General features: G+C 40.0%; 1 protein-coding gene across 4 annotated transcripts in view; it reads right to left on the bottom strand.

Annotated features, from left to right (window-relative positions):
- The window catches only part of CELF2 (CUGBP Elav-like family member 2), a 565,018-nt gene that overhangs the window by 375,777 nt on the left and 168,548 nt on the right, over nt 1–20,693 (bottom strand). The window contains exon 1 of one of the 4 annotated variants that reach the window (XM_086744879.1): nt 5,383–5,519. The exons of the other annotated variants lie outside the window; for them this stretch is intronic. Within the exon in view, the coding sequence (XP_086601005.1) occupies nt 5,383–5,435 (53 nt within the window). The 5' untranslated portion in view covers nt 5,436–5,519. Of the gene's footprint in view, nt 1–5,382; nt 5,520–20,693 lie in introns of those variants that run through there. 4 annotated transcript variants of the gene reach the window in all.

The raw sequence follows: 20,693 nt of genomic DNA, 5'->3' as shown, positions 1-20,693 counted from the left end.
TAGGCAAAGTAACATAACAGCAATAGTAAGTAAACCTCTTTCTGAGAGAACATTCATTTGAATTGGATAAGGCACCTGGAGGATTTAACAACTCATGTCCAAATGAACAAGATGTAATAAGCTTGTATACAGGCTTGATATGAGAAGTGGATTGTTTTTAGTAAAACAGTGGAGAATAACCTCTTATTGAAAAGAGTGATATTGAATTTTAATCAGGGGAAAATAAAGATGCAAGAATAAATCTGCACAGGCTTACAGGATGACTAGATGACTTTCTATGCCATCAACAATGGATGCAGGAGTGTGTTACATCCTAATCTGCTATTTTCTGTTATCTCTACTTTTTCAATCACTCCATATATCCTGCCTTTTTAAGAAAGAAAGCTAAACCAAGAAAAACTGCAGGTATTGTCCTCCACAAAGTGCAGAAGAAGCACAGATACAAAAGATGAAAAAGTGATTAGAAACTCATACTTCAATATAGCCGGCCCTAATTTTTCATCCCAGTATTACTCACTTGAGTGATTGTAGAGTTACACATTCAAACTGAAAGCAGAGGAACCCAGACTATGTTTTGCTGCTCATATTTTACATATCAGAGCTTAGTAATAACCATCATACCCCTGGTGATTCTCATCTGTGTCACAACTTGGGGCTTATGTGACCCTCACTAATATCCCTTTCAGTACCATCTCTGACATGATCCATGTTTTTGGAGGGGTTTACTGGAAAATAATTTCTCAAATGTGTTTTTAGTTACTACAAGATACACACACCCTCTTTTCACGCATGTTTATTTTTTTAAAGCAAGCATATTGTGGCAATTATGGAGGAATTTGTATTCTCCACTGACATCCGGAATTCCATTATCTGTATTTCATGGTCGCGATGGAGTCCAGCACTGGGTCCCTGGGCCAGACTTTCAGGGCTTATTTTCTTTTGTTTTTGAGTAGTGAGTGGAGACGATGTTGTTCAGGTCTTCAGAGTAAAGCACATGTGATTTTTTTTTTTTTACCCCCTTTTCTGAACCATAGCTCTGTGCTGGAGATCCATGCACTTAACTGGTCTGTTCACACCCTGAATACAATACAGGATGCCTTCAACTTTGCTAAGATGGAAAGGCAAAAGCCAAAACAGGAACAAGACTCGCATCACTAAGATTGTCTTGGTTTATTGTTTTGTGCCGACAACCGAATTTGAGCCGTTGTGCATACTTTCCTCCTCCCTTCCCCAATTTGAATACCTTGAAGCTCTTTAACCCATCTTAATTCACAGGCAATCACAGGAGCGGGATGTGGGGATAGGACCATTTGCCCAAAATAACTTATAACACAAACACCAACAAGACTGAAATTGCTCCTCATGGACAGACTTGCCAAGCCTGAAAAACATTTTTTTCCTGAAAAGCTGAACCATTTACAGGCTGTTTGGATGGTGTGTGTGGTGGGAAAAGGCATTTTGGAGAGAACATTTGAATTGGTACATCCGCTTGACACATGACGTGTTCCAAACAAGATGTTCCCAACTCTACTAGCCAAGTTGTATGGGCCAGTTCAATAGGGCTTGTGAAATTCAGGTCATCTGCATGCGGAGCAGTACAGCAAGATTTGCTGCTTCACAGACTGTAAGTTGACCGCTCATCTGAGTGAAAACTCCTACTCTTTGCTTGGATTTCACCTTGAGGTTGCTAAGTCCAGTTAAAAACAACTTTTTTTTTTTTTCCCTTAGCAAAAAGACATAGAAAGGTCGCATACTTCTTCAGATAGGAATGCAAAGGGGTGCAAGGTCTTTCCTGTACAGGTAATGAATGTGATTTATAGTGCTGCATTTAGCCTTGTTGGAGCCAAATTAAGGGAGAAAAGCCACAAAGGAGACATGGTCTTGAGGGATTTTTTTTTTTTTTTTCTGTGCCTCTCCTTGCCAGGCTCTGTCTTCAGAAACAGTGACCAAAGCTGTCTCTGTCACGTAAGCGGAACAAAACCAGAAGAACAGGGAAAGTTTTGAACAGGGATTAGAGACATCTCTGGAGTCACAGCAATTGATCTTGGTCTCTCTTGGGCTAGATCCCAACTCCCGTATAATTCTGGAGACAGGTAAATGGGATTTCTGTGTTGGCAGAGAGCTGGGCGAGCACACAGAGCTAAGGCTCTGAAGGATTTTAAAAAGGCCTGGTGTTTTGCCAGTCTCTCCTGGCTCCAAGGAGTACAAAAGACATGGCACTTATTCTAGTCTCACTGTGAATAGTGAGAAGGCATCTATAAGGGAAGATCAGGCAGCAGCGTGTTAATGTCAAAGCATAGATGTTTTGCTGGGAGCTTATCTAAAAAGAGACAACAAGAGGGGAAGAAAAAAATAAATCCAGAAGCTCTCACAGATTTACTTTCCAATAACTTCAATATTCAGATCACTATCAAGAAATCCAATGAAAGAAAATATTTTCTGAAGTGGGTTTTGTTCTGCACATTGAACTGTGCTTAAAGCCCCTGAACTCCTCTCCCCTTGCTGTAAGGTGAAGCCAGTGGGTGCTGAGTATCGCAGCTCTTGCTGTCCTACCCCGGGCAGACACAATGAAAGAGGTAATATTGTATCCCTGATGTAATATTATATATACACATACCATATATTGCAGTTTATTTATTTTAATACCCCTGCTGCTCTCCTAGCCCTGTGGGTGAAGTCCAGCAAAATCCCCTGCCATCCTCCAGCACCACCTCTCCCACCCCTTAGGATCCACTGCCAGCCACAGCCTTGTCTGTTGTTATATTGTACCTTTTCAATTATTATTATCTTTTTTTTTTTCAGAGAGCAGAGGATGTGCTTCCAGGGGATTTGGGGAGGAGGGCAGAGGAGCCAGAGCTCAGCTGAGACGGGAGTAGCCAGCAGCAAGGCAGCCCGTAGCTGCTCTGAGCCCCTGGGAATTATTAAGCCCCAATGCAATTATCAGCCCCCATGAGATCTGCATCCTTCAGTCTTTTCCCTGCTAAACAGGTCTCAAACTGTGAGCGAGCCACAGAATAAATTACAAGGGGTGCACAAGGAAAACATAATTGAGAATTTGCCACTGTAGGACACTGCTCTTGAGCTGATCGCAGCATTTGCTACCACATTTCATTTGAATCTTGAAGAATTGCTTTGTGCCACTAAGAGAAACACATAGAAATACTCCTCTATTTCTTATAAATATTTGCTACAGGCTGCCTTGATGTGTGAAGGCAGACACTAAAACCAGTAAGTTCAGAAGCATCAAGCAAGGCTGGAAACTGGCCGGCAGAAGAGGAACTAAAATTTGTAAGAAAAGGTAGAAGTGGCATTACAATTTAACAAGTTGCAAGCCAGATGAGCTGCATGTTAACTTCTAGCTGGTTTTTTTTTTTTTTTTTAATTATCAGTGATCATCTCACTTATATTACATACTGCCTTTTCCCACCTCTTAACCCTCTGCTTCCTGCAGTTGATCTGCACAATGTCACATCCGTGCAGAGCTGCTGCTGTAACCACACACAGTAACTGCACAAAGAAATGTCTGGTAAAATTGACTTAATCACATCTTTGACCTGCTCTGTGTCCATACAGCCGTAATCTCAAGATTCACACACAAAGTTGGGAAACTTCAGTCATGCTTTAGGAAAGGCGTGCCCGGGAGATATTTCTTCTACAGCCATGTAAACACATCATTTTTGTATAAGAATAGGATTCTTTGAGAGGGCAAGAGTCTCTCCTCCTTAAATCTTCTCGACTTTGAAGTTCTTTGTGCCATCCCTCAACTCAGCAAAACCCAGGTATCACCTGACTTGACTAGCAGAGGAAGTAATCTCATAGAGTTAGATAAACTTTTAAAATAATTCCTAGGGTAGCTTTTCTGGAGCACACAGGCTGTAAGACAATAGATACGGAGCTCTGCAAAAGTACTTTACTGGCATTCATTGGTGGTGACTCACAGAAGTCACCCCAGCTCTGGTCCATAGGGCGACCACCCCACCCCAGATGCCAATCACAGCCCTGCACTCCACCATCCCACACATCACTACATGCGAGCTAACATCTGCATTGAAGTTTTGGAAATCAAATGGAAACTCATCATTCTGTGCTGAGAGTCCTAAATGACTTTTTAAAAAAAGAAAAAAAAACAACCCCAAACTTGCACTAGGACAGCTATGTCAAGTCTCATACCACAGACAAGGATAAAGGATCTTAGTCCACATTCCTACATACAGGCTCAGAAGATGGTCAGAGAAATGTAAACTTCTGAAAAAACAAAGCTCAACGCTCTGCAAATATCAGGAAAAAAAAACCCTAGTCATGTAAGTAGACTTTCTAATTTGACTTTTGAAAGGCTAGTTTTCCTGTTTCAGCTCAGGACACATTAAGTTCTTTGAAACATTGTAGCAATAAGCTCAAGTACACTTTTAAATATCATTATTATACATATATTATTATTACTATATATTACAATACTATCACAATTCACACACCCCCTCAAAATCCCTGTGATTTACTCCCTTAAAAAAAATAGAAATACTCTACTAGGTGCAGCTTCATGTTTTGTTTAAGAGCTGAAGGAAATAAACTTTATATTTAACTAATTGTATAATTTTGCCATCTACATTCCCAGATGGTTCCAATGTTTTAGGGAAGTTTCTGCAAACCATCTGCAAACTTTTTACATGTCCAGATTCTCAACCGGCAAAACCAGGCACTGCGAACAACAGTAAACGCGAAGATTTAACACTGTGAAGTTTTAATATCTGCAGCAGACATTAGCGGTGATTTTGGTTTCCCCCTTATCTTTCTTTTTAGCAGTCTGAATTACCATTTTACACTATTCAAAATAAAAGATAGCAGTGCTGAAAGTAAAAATCAGTAGCAACTTTTAAGTATCAAACACATGCCTTAGAGGGACAACAAACTGTGGAAGTTCCAACAACAAAACGAAACAAGCACATTTGTCCCCCTTCCTTCCCTCAAGACTATTTTCTACTTCTTGATCAACTTTCACACTGCTTTTTTGCTCCTCTGAAGTTTCCTCCCCATTCCCCTGCGAAGCATAGTGAGGAAAGCAGAGAGTTAATCCTGCCGTTTCAACTGGTGTGAGCCTTTACTATTAACTCGAATTTACTGAGCGATCTCTCCCTAAAAAAGAAGAAAGGAAAAAAAAAAATTCCTCACTGCACTGTAACACCGAGGAGTATATTTAAAAACATCTCCCTCGGGTCTCTCTAAACATCTGCTTAAAGGTTTGCTGTGTCTTAAAAGGGCTCTAATTACCAGAAACTCCTCTCTTACTTAAGCCCAGGGCTCACAGTTTGATTATAACTCAAGCTCCAGTTAATTTAGGGCTAAACCAAAAATGCCTCTACCAAACAGAAGAAAACATAGGCCTACCTTAAAACTTTCCAGCTTTTCAGAGGATCCAAGTCAGAGATTATAGACACCATTGTAGTAAGAATAACAATAAAATATATATATATATATTAAAAAATAAAAAACAACACAACAAACCACGGCAGGGAAGCCTAACCACAAAAGCAGCAAGTACTCTACTCAGTGTGGGAATGACAACAAACCCAGCACAGCTCTTCCTCCTTCTCAAGCTGATAAGCACTTGTCCCAGCTTCTCTCCACCCCCAAAATCAATCTTGTGCTATATTGCTTCACAGTCCCAGTTTCATTTCTTCACCACTACCTTTTAAAGCCCTTGTAATCTGCTCCAACTGATCAAATTTGACCTTTTTGTAGCCCACTTTATTCCAAGCACAGCCCTCAGTTAAATCTCTCTTTATTAACACCGTCCTTCTTGGCTTTCTTTTGGAACAAACACAGCTCAAGCTTGAAGCCTCCAGTCTTTGCCAGCAATCATTTACAGATTACTGCAAGCTGCAGTCTTCTCCTTTTGGGTATTTTCTTCTGCCTCTGAGGTTTGCTTTTATATTATTTTCTGAAGGTTGTTGGGGGTCTCCCTTTCGCCATTCCGTGCAGGTTGGAGTTTGACACTTTTAAAGGTGGGACTTCCTAACGCAACTCCTCTCCCACCCTTCCCTCCTCCCCTTACCCCCCACCCTCATATAAACAGATGGATACACACATTAAAAACAGTTTACAACCTTTTGAATACGAATAATCTTTCTCCCCCCTTTATTTTTTAATAATCTGTTAGACTTGGTGGACTTGTAAGCTGAAGCTGTGACTGAAAGCAGTCTGATTTATAGCAAGACTGTTATTGTGGTGGAATAATAAGAAGCCTAATAATGCAAAGACAGATGTAACCCTTTGGATGTTTGAAAGGAGAAAAGGTCTCTATATAATTCTATTAAATCCATTTCTTCTTTTTGTTACTACTTAAAAATTAAATAGTAAAGCATCCTCCAGATCACTATGGTGATCTGAAAAATGTAACTGCTGTTAGCGTGTGTTTATTTAGGAAAATCTAGATGACTGGCTTCTTTTGTGTTTCCGTAACACTTTTTGACATTGATTTCCCTGCATTTAAATATTTCTCTTTTGCATCGTTTTTTTTTTTTTTTTCCCCTTAAATCTTTTCCATTCATCCTGTGAATGACTATAACCTCTCCTGGAGCTCCACTGATTCATTGGGATTTCTGGAAATTCTTAAATTAAAATTCTGGAGGGAAAAAAGCAAAACTACCCCAAATGACAAATACTTCCACTTTGCTATTTATACTATATGCATATGCTGCTAGTTTCTCTCTGCCACCAGTTCTCCAAAAAAAAAAAAAAAAACAAACCAAAAAAACAACCAAACCCAAACCAACCTTAAGATCAGCCCTTGTATGTTAAATGGGAGTAGTAATACAATGGTCACGTAAAGATCTGGTAGTGTGACATCACACACTCATGGAAACATAATAAAGGTTATAATAAGGCATAATAAACATTTGAGTCTGGTTTAAATCTTCCTTCAACTCCTCCTTTGGTGAGATAAAACTCGACTTATGTCTAAACAGTTTTCAGGGCTCTCTTCTATGCTGTAGGCTCATTTGGGGCAGCCTGAACCTCCCCTTGCTGGTGTCCCTATAGTACAGAGGCAGCACAGTCTCACCCTTGCCAGAAGGTGACACTGAGGCTTCCTACTGCCGCCAAAAGATTTTGTGACCAAAACCAACCAGTTTTAAACTACTCAGATACAAAATGCCTTCTTTGTTCAAAGACCAGTGCATTATTGACCCCTCATTTAGGAGAAAGTACATTGAGTTCTCTCCTGCCTCTTTTTCCACCCCTCAGCCTGGTCCAGATCCTGGCTCAGCACATGGGGCCATATCCGTTGATCAATTTAGCATCAGGCCCCAAGTCCAGACCTCTGATTCTACATCCTCCCCTAGGCAATGGCTCCAACAGCTTTGCTTATCTCTGAGGGGTGTGACAAGGATAAACACATCAGAGCCTGCTGATGGTGAGATTGCAGGTGCAGATCTAGGGGACAAGGGTGGAGGACAACTGGGGAGTTACACATGCTCCACCTCCCTCTTAACACCATTGCAGCACAAGGTGTTTTTCGCCTGATACACACATATGTCTGAGCACTTCTTCAGAGATAAGGGTTGTGTCCACCTCTGGAAGCTTTGGGGCCATATATTTATTTACCTACAGGAGATGAGTTAGATGCTTGTCATGGAAAGTGAAATTCAGTTGCCGCCTGTCATATGTTTCTTTGTGGAGCTGAGGAAACCTTCATTTTTAGTGTGGGAAGCAGTTAAAAAGAGATTGGACAGTGTCTATTCCTCTCTTCCCGAAAGTTTGTAAACACTGTAACACAGGTTAATCCCTCACTTGAGGCTGGGAAGGATATAAGTGCTTACAGTACACTACCTTTGCTCTTTCCTCTCTTCCTTACTGTTACATTTGCTTGTTTTAGAGCTATATTAATATACTTTCCTATGTAAACTTCTATATTGATGACCAGGCTCAAATGAAGAAAGTTTTGAAGCTTAGCGTGCCAACCAAAAAAAATTCAAACTACCCTGTTCTATCATGTCCTCTTAGTAATCCCAATTTGAGTCCTTGTCACATCCTATCCGTCCACTGTTGCACATCAAGATAAGAAAGAGGGAATGATGCTCTGCCTTTAGACCCCAGTTGGGGAGCTAAGTTTCTGTACAGGTCAGAAGTAGTTGAGAGGTACAATGGTAAGAGACCTTTACATTAAGGTTGGATGTTCCTATATTCCTGGGCTTCAAGGTCTAGACACATGAGGTGGAGGACCACAGTTTCTCCCGATGTATATGGAGAAACCAAGGCCAAGAAAAACAATTCAACCCCTGTCCTCCATGCCAGGTCAATGCCAAGCCAGCCCAGAACTCCACTGCACCAAGATGACAAGTGTCTCTTACACTGTTCATCCAGAAATTCCACAAACTATCTCAATTTCAAGAATTTTATCTCTAACAAGTATATTTTATACACATTTCTCACTGCTCTCCCACAGAAAACACTCCGTTATTTCCTACAACATATCCACGTGAATACTATGCTGTAGGAGTAAAGATTCTTATTCCTTTCTCATTTGGAATTATTTATGGTTATTTTTATTATTTCTGTCTTAAAGTTTTCATGTCTGGAACAAAAGCCAGGTCTCCATTTTGCTGGACCTGGCTGGAATTTTGCCAGCTTGTCCTGCAACATTGAAGAAAGCAACTACAAGCTTTCTAAAAATAAAACTAGAAGATTAAGTTTAGCACAGAGAAACTTGTGACAGCTGATTTTCCAAAACAGCTTCATGTATTTATGTATGTATGTAGCTATAGTAGGAGAAAACAAATACAACAGAAACAGAAACTAACTGCAAAATTATTTTAACTCTTGTGCTTGGATAGCAGTACTCCAGTCCATCTTTTAGCTAAGTGGTTTTTTTTTCTGTTGCGGTTAAGGACTTTGTCCTCGAAACTTTTATTTTTGTGCTTTAAGTGAAGAAATTTCCTATGATCTTCAGCTTGTTTGCCAAGAAACAGCCAGCACATCTGTGAAATATTACTTAAGCAAATTTATTACAGTTAGCCAGAAGGCAACAGTGCTGAAAGTTTCCTCTACCTGCTGAAATCCAGCCTATTGTATAACTTGGGTCTGTCATGCCATAACATATCCCACCAGCGAGAGCTCAGCAGTTCTCGGTTAATATGATAAAGAAGTACAAGCTTTCCAAGATTTTGACTCATGTTAAAGTAAATATATATATATGCTTTTGAAAACAATGTTCATATATACAGACACATGCACAAAAGGATCTCTAAGCAATGTCATCATCCTTAGTTTAGACAGCTGTGGAGTCAAAAAAGTTCCAGATCAGCTAGCTACAAACATTCGAAGGTCAAGTACAGGACAAAGCATTTAAAAAAGCATAAGCAATGATGGCTACTGAGCATTAGAAAGACAATTTTATGTCATGCCATTTTTTTTTCCCAACTGTTTCTTTACCAGAAACCTGTTGGACTGAGGACTTCATAGTGTTGGTCAGGAAAATAAACCAAGTATAGTAAGCAGTCTGGGTTGGTTATTTATCTTCGTTCAGGGGTGTTATCTCATTCAAAATATTTTAGGAGCCAAGGAAGGACTGCCAAAGCACAACTTTTTAGTCAGGATTCTCAACAGCCTGGTTATCAGGCAATAATAGAGAAATAAATAACTTTCTAGCATCTTTCCAACACATATTTTCCATTGCTCTTCCATATGAAACAGTATTAAGTTATTTGAAAGAAATCCTGGTCTTTTACCGTGAAAACTTCTCCTCGGGGAGTCTGTTGTTAAACAAAAGCTTATCTATTAAAGAGTGGCCTCTAACTTCAGGGCTGCTGTTGTGGGCTGATAAAGGCTCTTCTCCAGACTGTCTCATGCTGTCCCTCCCCATCAGCATTGCCACCCCCCTGCTTCTCCTCCCTGTGCCTAATGCCTCTCCTTTTAAGCAATGGAGTGACTAATTGAAAATGCATTCCAGTGCTTTACAAGCAGCTTTTCCTTTCCTGCTGACCAGCCAAATGTTTTAAAGTTGGCAAGATGCTGTTTTAATTTGGGAACTCAGGCACTTGTTCAAGGCCTGGATATGTGAAAAATAATTCTGTTGAAAAAAAAAAATCTGACTTCTAGGACTGATATGAGTAAACTCAAGTATTACAAATCTTTAAAGCAAGTCCATTGTCTCTTGGTGAAATCTCTGATCCAAGAGATAAGAAATTGTAAGTCATAAGTTTAAGAAATGCACAAAGTCGTGCACCAGTGCTTGGATGCAACCAGAGTAAAAGTGGTTACAAACAGGCATAAATCCAAATGACAATTACCCTTTGGGAAAGAGTACTGTAACTGAAAAACAGCCCCGAGACAGTCAGTAATCGCTGATTCACAGCCAGTCAATGGCCAACCAGTCTGGGATTCAGTGCATCTTATCACACACAGCAACTTAGAAGTTGGCCTCATCCAGCAGCTGCAGAGATTTATGGGTTTTGTTTCTTTGCTAAACAGCAGGCCTAATTGTACAAAGCCTGCTCTTTAACAGTTAATCATTAATCTTAAATTACATAAATGTGTCTCATACTTATTGACTTCTCACTTTTACAAAGTCTGTAGAGACAAACTTTCAAGAGATGGTATTTTTTAATACAGATTGTGATTTTAATGGATTTTCAAGTACTTTCAGGCTTTGCTCATGACAACTGCTACAATAAAAAGCCTTATGAACAAAGATGTGTTTTGTGCCTATTCACCTAGCAGAAAATTACTATTACGGCATACTTTATTATGGGAGAAATGCTTTCCAGCCTCTCTGAAGAGACAGTCTTCTCCAAACTCCCATCACCTTAATTGTTTTTAAGATGTTTGTAGTTTACTTTAAACAGCATATGAGCCAAACATTTATGTCCTCTGTTAAATTTCTCTTCATTGGCTAGCAGAAGGGTTTCTTCATTCTGCAGCATTGGCACAGTGAGAACACTGCTGTAGTCCGAGGCAGGGCTTGCCCTTCCTAACCCAAAGGAAAGAATGAAAGAAAATAAAAGGTCCTTGTATTTGCCAGACTTGTTCAAAAAGAGCTACTTGCACTCCCCAATCTGCTTCTTTCATTCCATTCGGGAGAGTCATGGGTCAAATTTGGTAGAGAGGAAAATAGCAGCCATTAACTGTTCCAGCGCCGCAGCAGACTGAAAAGCCAAAGCTGACACTGTCTGTCTTTTCATTTCCATTCTTTTGGTGTCAGGTCATACAGTGAACACCAAGAGGTTCTTATGAATCCTTATGAAAAGGTTATTGTTCAGGCTGCCTCCGTAACGTAGTCCAGAAAATAAAAACTTCAGTAATGACCTTAATAAGAGCTTTGTTATGAAGGCCATGTTTTCACATGGACCACAGCTGCATTTATACAGTTTGAATGCCATCTCATGCAGCACTGAAGTATAAATCTAAGAGTAATTAAATTATTCTGAATGCATACGATAAAATGTTTAGGAAATTATTTCCAAAGAGACAAAGGAAAATGAATGGCCTTATATCCATATGTGTCTTTAACAGACTCTTCAGATATTTACCTCTGCTTTTCTATCCATTGCAGAAGTCCAGAGAATAGGATGATTATTGCTAAGGGACTAGATGAAGATATTCGGTTAATTCCTCTTAGTCTTTCTTCTTTACATTGAGAAAACTATTTTTTAATCTGTGCCCTACTTTCCCATCTGGGAGGGATAGATACCACCCTAGCAATCCACAGGGCAGAACACTAGGAACTAGTAGAAAACACAAAAATTGGCAGCTTTATGAAATTCCCTCCTTTCCAAGATTGTTTTAAGTCTAAATCAACTGAAATACTGGTTCGTCATTCAGTGTAAAAGAACATGATCTGTTGAGACAGATGGCTTCTACCAGTTAAAAAATTTAAGAGCTGCTGTAGCAAAGCAAGGAACCTCTGAAGCTTTAAAAAGTGTTCAACTATACCATACCCTATAAAATGAAAATAATTTAAAAACTCCAAAGTCCTAGAGGGAAATAAGGGGAAAATAGCAAAAGGGAATAATTATGAAACTAAGAAAATGGTGAAATAAATATTCCATTTCTGAAATTCATCTTTATTAAACTACATTCAGGCACATAATTTTGAAAGTGCCAGCCACAAACACCTACCCTGTATATAGACCTTATATCCTTTAAAGATCCCCTGTGACTGTGTGCTTTGCTATCGACCTAAAGATGATGACATGCAAGTGGGGAAAGAGAAAATGCTTTAGATGTCAGAGGAATCGCATACATATTTCATATAAAGGCATGAAGAAGCATCCTTTTAGCCTGTGTATGAACTGCACTAGCACGGAGAGTTTGTGTCTGACGCTGATCAGGATTCAAATTTGCTGGACTCACTAGAGCTGACACTGTTTCATCGTCCCTTCCTATTACAAAGGCAGAGAGAGCTGACAAAAAGGGAAGAATACTTTTTGCCGTAACAGCTGGCAGGAGAGTTTTATAGGCACAAAAACCAATTAAGTGTCCTGATTCTGGGCATGTAACTCCCCTGGAGCCTTTGTTTAGAAGTGCTTATCTGCTTGCATAGGCACAAGCATCTACAAATCCATGTATAGGGGTGTGTGTATATCTAAACAAAGCACTATGGAGCACACTGCAATAATCTGTTGCTCTCCTGAGGAAAAAAAAAAAAAACAACAACAAAACAAAAATCAAATATGTTATCCCTGTGAAAATAGTACAGGAGAGAGTTTCGTAACAGTATTACTTCATCAACAGAAAGCTGGAATTAACTTATCCATATAGGATGTTAACTAAAAAGGTCCTTTTCCTAACTCAGGGGAAATCAAGGTTTGATTTATTTTTTTTTTTCCTTAATCATTGAGTGCAATTATTTGTCTTTATTATCTAAAGAATCTTCCTCCATTTGTGAAAAAGCAGTACCATGTTTTTTCTATTGCTGATGCTTTTTTTAAAAAAAAGCATCACGTAAGTGTTCATTCATTCCCATGTTGGCTATTCCATTACTTCCTACATCTCTTCATGAAAGTTTTATATCTTTCAAAGCATTAATAGGTACTGTAGCCTAGATTACATTATTTATATACACAGGTCATATTCACACATACAGTTTGTTTACAAGAGATCCATTCCTTCCGTTCAAAAATATTCAACATCTCATGTCACAATTTTCTTTCTTGCTGACCTCATTTACAGAAGTCCAAGCACTGTAGTGATTTTTCTCTCAGACAAGGCCTGGCCTGTGATTCCAATAAAGAGAAGCATGGGCCCCCATGCTGAAATTAAAACATTTTTATTACTTTCTAAACCTCGGGCATAGACATTCATTGCTTCATCTGACAAAATTCTACCAATAAAGACTACAAAAAGAGTTAGATTAATAGAACCAGCTTTCTAGAACATTACACTGCCCTCTAGACACTGAATGTCTTGAAAATTGCATATTGTATAGTTTGGCCCGTAGAGGAGCAAAATATCCGTGTTTTCTCATTTGGATGGTCAATTGTTAGACAGCAAATCCATGCTTCTCTGGAAGTTGTAGGACCTAACACGGGCTGAGTCCCCCAAGCCTGGATTGGGTTGGTTGCTAACAACAAATAGGATGTCCTTAGGAAACTTACTTATTTTCACAGGTTCCTGGTGTGTCTGGCAAGAAGAGATCAGTAGATCATCCTGTATGGCCTTCTTAGATTTCACTACTCCTCCTGTCTGACAGAGTTTTTAGAGAGCTGAATTATGTTTGTTCTTCATCAGCCAGGAATGAGTTCAGTCTCTGTATGAGGAAATCAAGAGGGGAAGATGCTGTAGCATTTCATAATAGTTTGTTCAAATAATTTATATTTCTCTCTTTTAGTTTTTTAGTTTGTAGCTTCTTTGCAAATGAGAAGTTCCAGTTCCTGCTAATTATTCCTCATTTAGTAATTTGAGCTGCTTTTAGATATCCCAACACACCTCCCTTTTTTTTTCTTTTTTTTTTTTTTAATGACATTAGATCCTTGGAAAGTAACTAGAAAGTGAACTAATCATGAACAGGCCTAAATTTCCTAGGAAAGGTTGGGGTTTTTTGCCTCTAATGGAACACTTCTGTGACTCCACAAATGGATGAAAAAAAAAAGGTTGAAATAATCCCAGACAAACTGAACTCTATATTGCTAACTTGAGACATTTTCTTCAGTTCTTGGATCATATGTTTCTCACAGAATGGTTGAGATTGGAGGGGACTGACCTCTGGAGGTCATCCAGTTCAAAACGCCTGCTTAAGCAGGGCCACCTAGAACCAGCTGCTCAGAACTGTGTCCAAATGGCTTTCAAATATCTCAGAGGATGGAAACTCCACAACCTCTGGGTAACCTGTGCCAGTGCTCAGTCACTCTCACAGTGGAAAATTGTTTCCTGATGTTCAGAGGGAACCTCCAATGTTTCAGTTTGCACCCATTGCCTCTGGTCCTGTCACTGGCACCACTGAAAAGAGCCTGGCTCTGTCCTCTTTGCACCCTCCCTTCATGTATTTACACACATTGATAAGATCCCCCTGAGGCTTTTCTTCTCCAGGCTGAACAGTTGCCACTCTCTCATCCCTTCCTCATAGGATGGATGCTCCAGACTCTTAATCATCTTTGTGGCCCTTCCTCAGACTCTCTCCAGTATGTCCATGTCTCTCTTGTACTAAGGAGCCCAGAAATGGACAAAGTACTCTTTGGCCTTTGGCCTCATCCATGCTGAGTAGAAGGGAAGGATCACCTCCCTCGACCTGCTTGGCCATACTTTGTCTAATGCAACTCAGAGTGCCATTAGTCTTCTTTGCCTTAAGGGCACAGTGCTGGCTCCTGTTCAAGTTGGTGTCTGTCAGGACCCACAGGTTCTTTTCTGCCAAGCTGCTTTCCAGCTGGGTGGTCCCCAGCATCTACTGGTGCATGGGGCTGTTCCTCCTCAAAGGCAGGTTTTTGCACCTCTCCTTGTTGAACTCCATGAGGTTCCCATCAGCCCATTTCTCCAGTCTGTTGAGGTCCCTCTGGATAGCACCATGACCTTCTGGTCTATCAGGCACTCCTCCCAGCTTGGTGCCATCAGCAAATTTGCTGAGGGTACACTCTCCCAATCATCTAGATCATTAATGAAGATGTTAAACAGGACTGGACCCACCACATGCCCTTGGGGTACACCACTAGTTACCTGCCTCCAACTTGACTTTGCACCACTGAACACCTTCCCCTGGACCTGACTGTTCAGACATTTTTCAGCCCTCTTCACTGTCTCCTCATCCAGCCCACACATCTTCTCTATGAGCATCTTGTGGGAGACAGCATCAAAGGCTCAGCTGAAGTCCAGGTAGACAATATCCACTTCTCTCCCCTCATTTACCAGGCCAGTCATTTCATCACAGAAGTTTATCAAGTTGACTACTTCTGATGACTTTCCTGTCCTCAATGTACCTGGAAATGGTTCCCATGGGAAGCATTCTGTCTTGTTCCTACGGATCAAAGTGAAGCTGACTGACCTGTAGTTCCCTGGGTCTTCCTCCTTGCCCTTCTTGAAGACAGAAGGGACATTCACTTTCTTCCAGTCCTCAGGCACTTTTCCCAATCACCGTCATCAATCAAAGATCATCAAGAGTATCCTCACAATGACACCTACCAGCTCCCTCAGTATTCATGGGTGCATCCCATCAGAGCCCATGGATTTATGTCTGTCCAGGTTATTTAAGTATTCCCTAACCTGAATCACTTTCACTTGTAGTAGATATTCCTTGCTCCAGCCTTTTCACCTGCTCTCTGGGACCTGGGATTCCTTAAAATTGGTCTTGCTAGTCAAGATTGAGGCAAAGAAGGCTTTCAGCACCTCAGTCTTCTCTACATCCTGTGCAACGAGGTCCCCTGTTTCGCTGAGCAATGGGCACACAATTCCCCTAGTGTTCCTCTTGTCAGCTACATACTTATAGAAGCCTTTCTTGTTGTCTTTAACATCTCTGACCAGATTAAATTCCATCTGGGCTTTAGCTTTCCTAATGTCATTCCTGGATGACTGGGCAATGTTTCTGTATTCCTCCCAGGTTAGCTCTCCTTGCTTCCACACTTTGTATGCTTCCTTTTTGTGTTTGAGTTTGGCCAGGAACTCCTTGTTCACTCACACAGGCCTCCTGACATTTTTGCCTGACTTCTAATTTGTTGGGATGGACCTCTCTTGAGCTTGGAGAAGGCGATCCTTGAATATGGGCCACCCTTCCTTCCAGGGCCTTATTTCATCTTTGAAGATGTCAAAGTGTTGTAGTTTAGCCCCGCACTACAGATACTACAGATTCTTTAATTCCTACTCCAACTGCTGTAAAACCTGGCACAGGACCTGCGAAATAGTAGCTGCAACTTCATCAGCCATTGAATTTGGCAGAAAGGAGAGCTTTACCAAGATCAATGGAGTGTTGCGGATCATAATTTATTCTGGAGCTCTGCTCAGGGGAGGAGAAAAGCGAAGGTGCTCTCCCCTCTGCAAGCACTGCTTGTGGATTTATTGAGAGCTATCATCTAAAGCTGAGAGACGAAATTCAGTGTGTATGGATACTCTTTGAAAGACTGCCAAAGGCTTTAGAATGAGAACATAAATTGAAGGTGAACAAAACTGCAATTGAAACTATCTCCAGCAAATATAATTAAGAAAATAACCTAGTGAATGAAAAATACATTGGATTTTTAGAAATTATGTCATTTTCAATAATAAAAGAAAAGGATTCCTAAAGGCAGGAATTCCCAAATTAAAGAGTGATACAAGAACCACTTTCAAGTAAATAGTCTGTCCCAGAGCCACAAGCTGTTACTGCCTTACCAACAACAATACCAGTAATGTGGCAATAAATGTTCACAGTCCCCTGAGCGATAGCATCGCTGTTTGCTCCTGGCACACCTTCAGCTTCTCCCACTTGGTCTTAGTCCTGACAGCCACCCCTCACTCCCTGCTATGCCTTTGGCTTCTCTATTACAACCTTACATATTTCATAACTTTTAATTTACCCCTATTTCCCTTTTTTTTTTTTTTCTCATTTTCTCTTGCTGTATCTCTATATATCTATAGTTGCTGTCTATACCACTGAGATGGCGTAAGGTATCCTCTTTCCTTTCTGTGGAATTAAGGTAATCTAATAAACCATGAATAAATAACTTTCTATTTTCCAATCAGTTTCATTCAAAATTTTTCTCCTTTGGAAAATTATAACTTTTAAAGCACCAGTATGTGTATGACTAGCAGGGATGTACTCGATTTGCTATACTGAATGTAATCATGTCATGATTGTTCATCCTTAGGCAACTGCTATCTCCCAGTCTAGTGACAAATTCATCTTTGTCCAACATAATGAAGTCCACAACAGACTTTGTTTGCATTAAGCACAGTATCTTTTATGGTTGGAATTACTTTCCTTAAAAAAACCAAACAAATAATAGTTGATATTTTGCTACCAACTGCATGGATACAGTAGCCCTGCCTCGGGAACTGAGGTCTCCCATCACACTTTGGTTCCTTCCCATGCATTACTGACTGGTGCTTATGGAATAATATATCTTATTCTGAGGTTTGATTTGTGTCTCTTATTTGAAATAGTTGAGTGTAGGCGCCTTTACAGCACTATTAGTTATATTATTGATTGATGCGTACTCTCAGTCCTGCTAATGCAGATGCAGGTGGTGGTTTTAGTACAGAGCACTGCTTCTGCTGTGATCCTGTTGCCCATGACTTTATGAACTTGCACAGAGCTCCACAGCACCAAGACTCTGAGAATCTCCTATTCTATCCATCCATTAATTCCACAAATTATCTTGATTTCAAGTACTTTATAGCATGTGTGTTTTATGCTTTACATAGACTCATTTTTGCAGACTCCTCTTTTTCAGCAACCTGGTATGACCTCATGGCTGGCCCAGCTTTGAGCAGGAGGTTTGACTGGAGATCTCCTGAGGTCCCTTCCAACCCCAGTCCTCCTGTGATCCTAAAATCCTCTCCACTCACCCTTTTTTTTTTCCCACTCCACCCTTTTTAGACTGGTTACGAATAGAGATACTAAATTTGTTTATTCAAATCAGCAGTCTTTCAACAAGACAACTGTATCAGATTTTTCTATATAAGTTCCTAATTCCCTTGATTTTAATCCGTAGGACATGTAAGCAATAAGAAGACATATTTATTTCATGTTTGTTGCTGCACAGGTTCAATTTTGAGTTTGGACTGCCTGGACCTTCACAGTACCCTACTAAAGAAGTGAGTTTAAAGCCCTCTTGGCTGCTCCAGCTATTATTTGATTGAAACGTTAGTATTGTGCTGTACAATTCATCAGCTGAGGGTCAGGCTGTGCTGAGCACGGACAGACAGCTTTCAGCCAGCCCTGAGCACAGGTACGACCAGCTGTGTAGTGGGGAATGGGGGGAGACTGATCTCTAATATGTCTCAGTCAGGTTATGTCTTCCACAAACCTGGAAAACTGGCCTTTTTCCAACATGCCAAAAGCACTGAAATTTCTACTGTACTGTTGCTGTAGCCAGCCAGAGCCATCCCGATGTGTCCTGCCTTTCACTCTCCAGCTTGCCTCACAACTTAGAGCTAATAGTGGGGGCAACATCTGCTCCCTTGTATCCTTCCAGGGCTCAAGGAGCAAGAGGTGGTGATGAGATTATTTAAAAAAACAACACAACAATGGTGTAAGGCATGTGTTGGGATCTTCTGAGGATTGCATAGCAGCTGAGGCCCAGGGATCTGGGGGATGAGTCATTTAAGCCAGACACAAACTTTCCCCACCACCTCCCCACCTCACATGAAAGGGAAGAGGGTCGGAGCCAGACCATCTGGACAACTCCATGGGAGCAGAGGCCTGCAGAGAGAATTGAGCCGCCCACAAAGCTCAGCACAAAACAAAGCAAAAGAACTTGCTTTGCAGAGCTTCGTCAAACACTCTCATCAACAGCTATCAGCTGATTTTATATCAATGAGCATTTACAGAGATTAACCCTTATTTCCCCTCTCCAAATGGGAAAGAAGATTAAACTAAAGAAGAAAAAAGTGTTACGAAGGAGAAGACACTACGGAGAAGGCAATATTGTGGGAAGATGATGTTAAATTAAATCTGTGATAGTGTTTCAGAGCCACTATCATTGAAGCTAACAGAAATTTGCCACAGAATAGGCAGCGTTGGTTAGAAAGTGCTATATGGATTCAGAGTGCTTTACTGTTGTCACACTACCTTACTATATTCACGAAGGGTTTAGAAGTTAAATTTGAAATGGAAATTGATAGGAGAGGCTACTGAACAAACAGGATAATATGTCAGCAGAAAATGTAGATTTGCAGAGCTTGTGAATTTGTATGAAAATCCCAAGACAATTTCTTCATTGATCAGATTTCTATTGCTATACAAATCTTCTCTTGTGCAGATTACTGCAAAGCAGTCAAAATTAACATTTGTTCCTTTATTATTAGACTGGAGAAGTTTCAAGTTTTATAGCTTCCCCAATTATTACTTTCCATTAGCCCCGTTACCCAATATAACTGTTTTTTTTTTTTCCTAGGATGATTTCAGCATTTTTTCAGTTTTGAATCACCCAGCAATAAAACATACAATAGAGAGAAATTGGCAATTGTTGTATAGAGTTATGCTATTTATTCAGGAAAGCATGAGCCTGTTTCATGCTAAATATACCCTAAAAGGGCAAAAATTGGCTTAAAATTTCTGTTAATTTTATCACACCTTTTACCACAAGAAAGAGCATATTCCTCCGCAATACTGCATCTTTAGATTAATCTTATAACATTAGGGGCTTCATACATAACTACTTTTCCTTCTAATATACATGTAATGATGTAGAGTGAGTCCCTGCTGTTCAATATACAAAGAAATAAAAGTTCAGATATGTTTCGTGATAGAGGCAAATTTCTGTCATCTGCAATTTGGCAGAAATATAGAAAATGGAGAAGAGATGTAGACAGAACATAAAAGTTTCGCCGTGAAGCTGGGCAATGGTACAACTCCAGATCTTAATTAGTTTATTGATTAGCTCTACAAAGATGATGCCCTGTTAACAAAAACGATGTATTACCCAACCTCTGCCTATTGCAGTGCTGTAGCGATTCCAGCAAGCTTAGTGTGTAGATTTATATACTTGTCTCTACAATCCATTTGCATAAACAAGTAGCTCAGAGGATTTAGCTAACCTCCATCTGGTTACTTTAAAAGCAGAAGTACAAAAATATCAAAGTAACAGAAATAAAAATCATTTTAACTCGTCTCCATCTGGCAATTTTAATAATGGAAATGCAAAGTTAGAAAACATGCCAGCTGTACAGGGTTTGTACAAAAAGAAAAATTGTGATTAAAAACATTTTAAAAATTCCTGTACAAGACAGGTTAGTTAAGAGTTTAGCTGAGGTTTGGCTAACTTCAGTATCGCAGGAATCTAGGTCACAGTTTAGCATAGCACAGGAAAAGGCCTCCTAAATATTGGGGTTTACAGCAATAAGTAATTATTGCCTTGTAAACCAACTTGCAAATAACAGCCCTAATGAACAATCAGGTGCCTTTCTTCTGGGTTGGATATAGGGCTGAACAAGGAGATTTCTAAAATACCTCCTTCTATGACTCATGATGTGACGTTGATTTAAAAATTTAAAACTCTTTTACATTCCCAGAAATGTTTTCTTTTGACTAATGTGTTTATTAGCTGAAAATGTTAAGATTGCTCAGGAAAAGCCTG

Source organism: Chlamydotis macqueenii, chromosome 1, assembly GCF_036417535.1.
Source record: "Chlamydotis macqueenii isolate bChlMac1 chromosome 1, bChlMac1.mat, whole genome shotgun sequence".
Classification (NCBI taxonomy): Eukaryota; Metazoa; Chordata; class Aves; order Otidiformes; family Otididae; genus Chlamydotis; species Chlamydotis macqueenii.
Note: the sequence above shows the minus strand (reverse complement) of the source record. Positions and strands in the feature narration are given on the sequence as shown.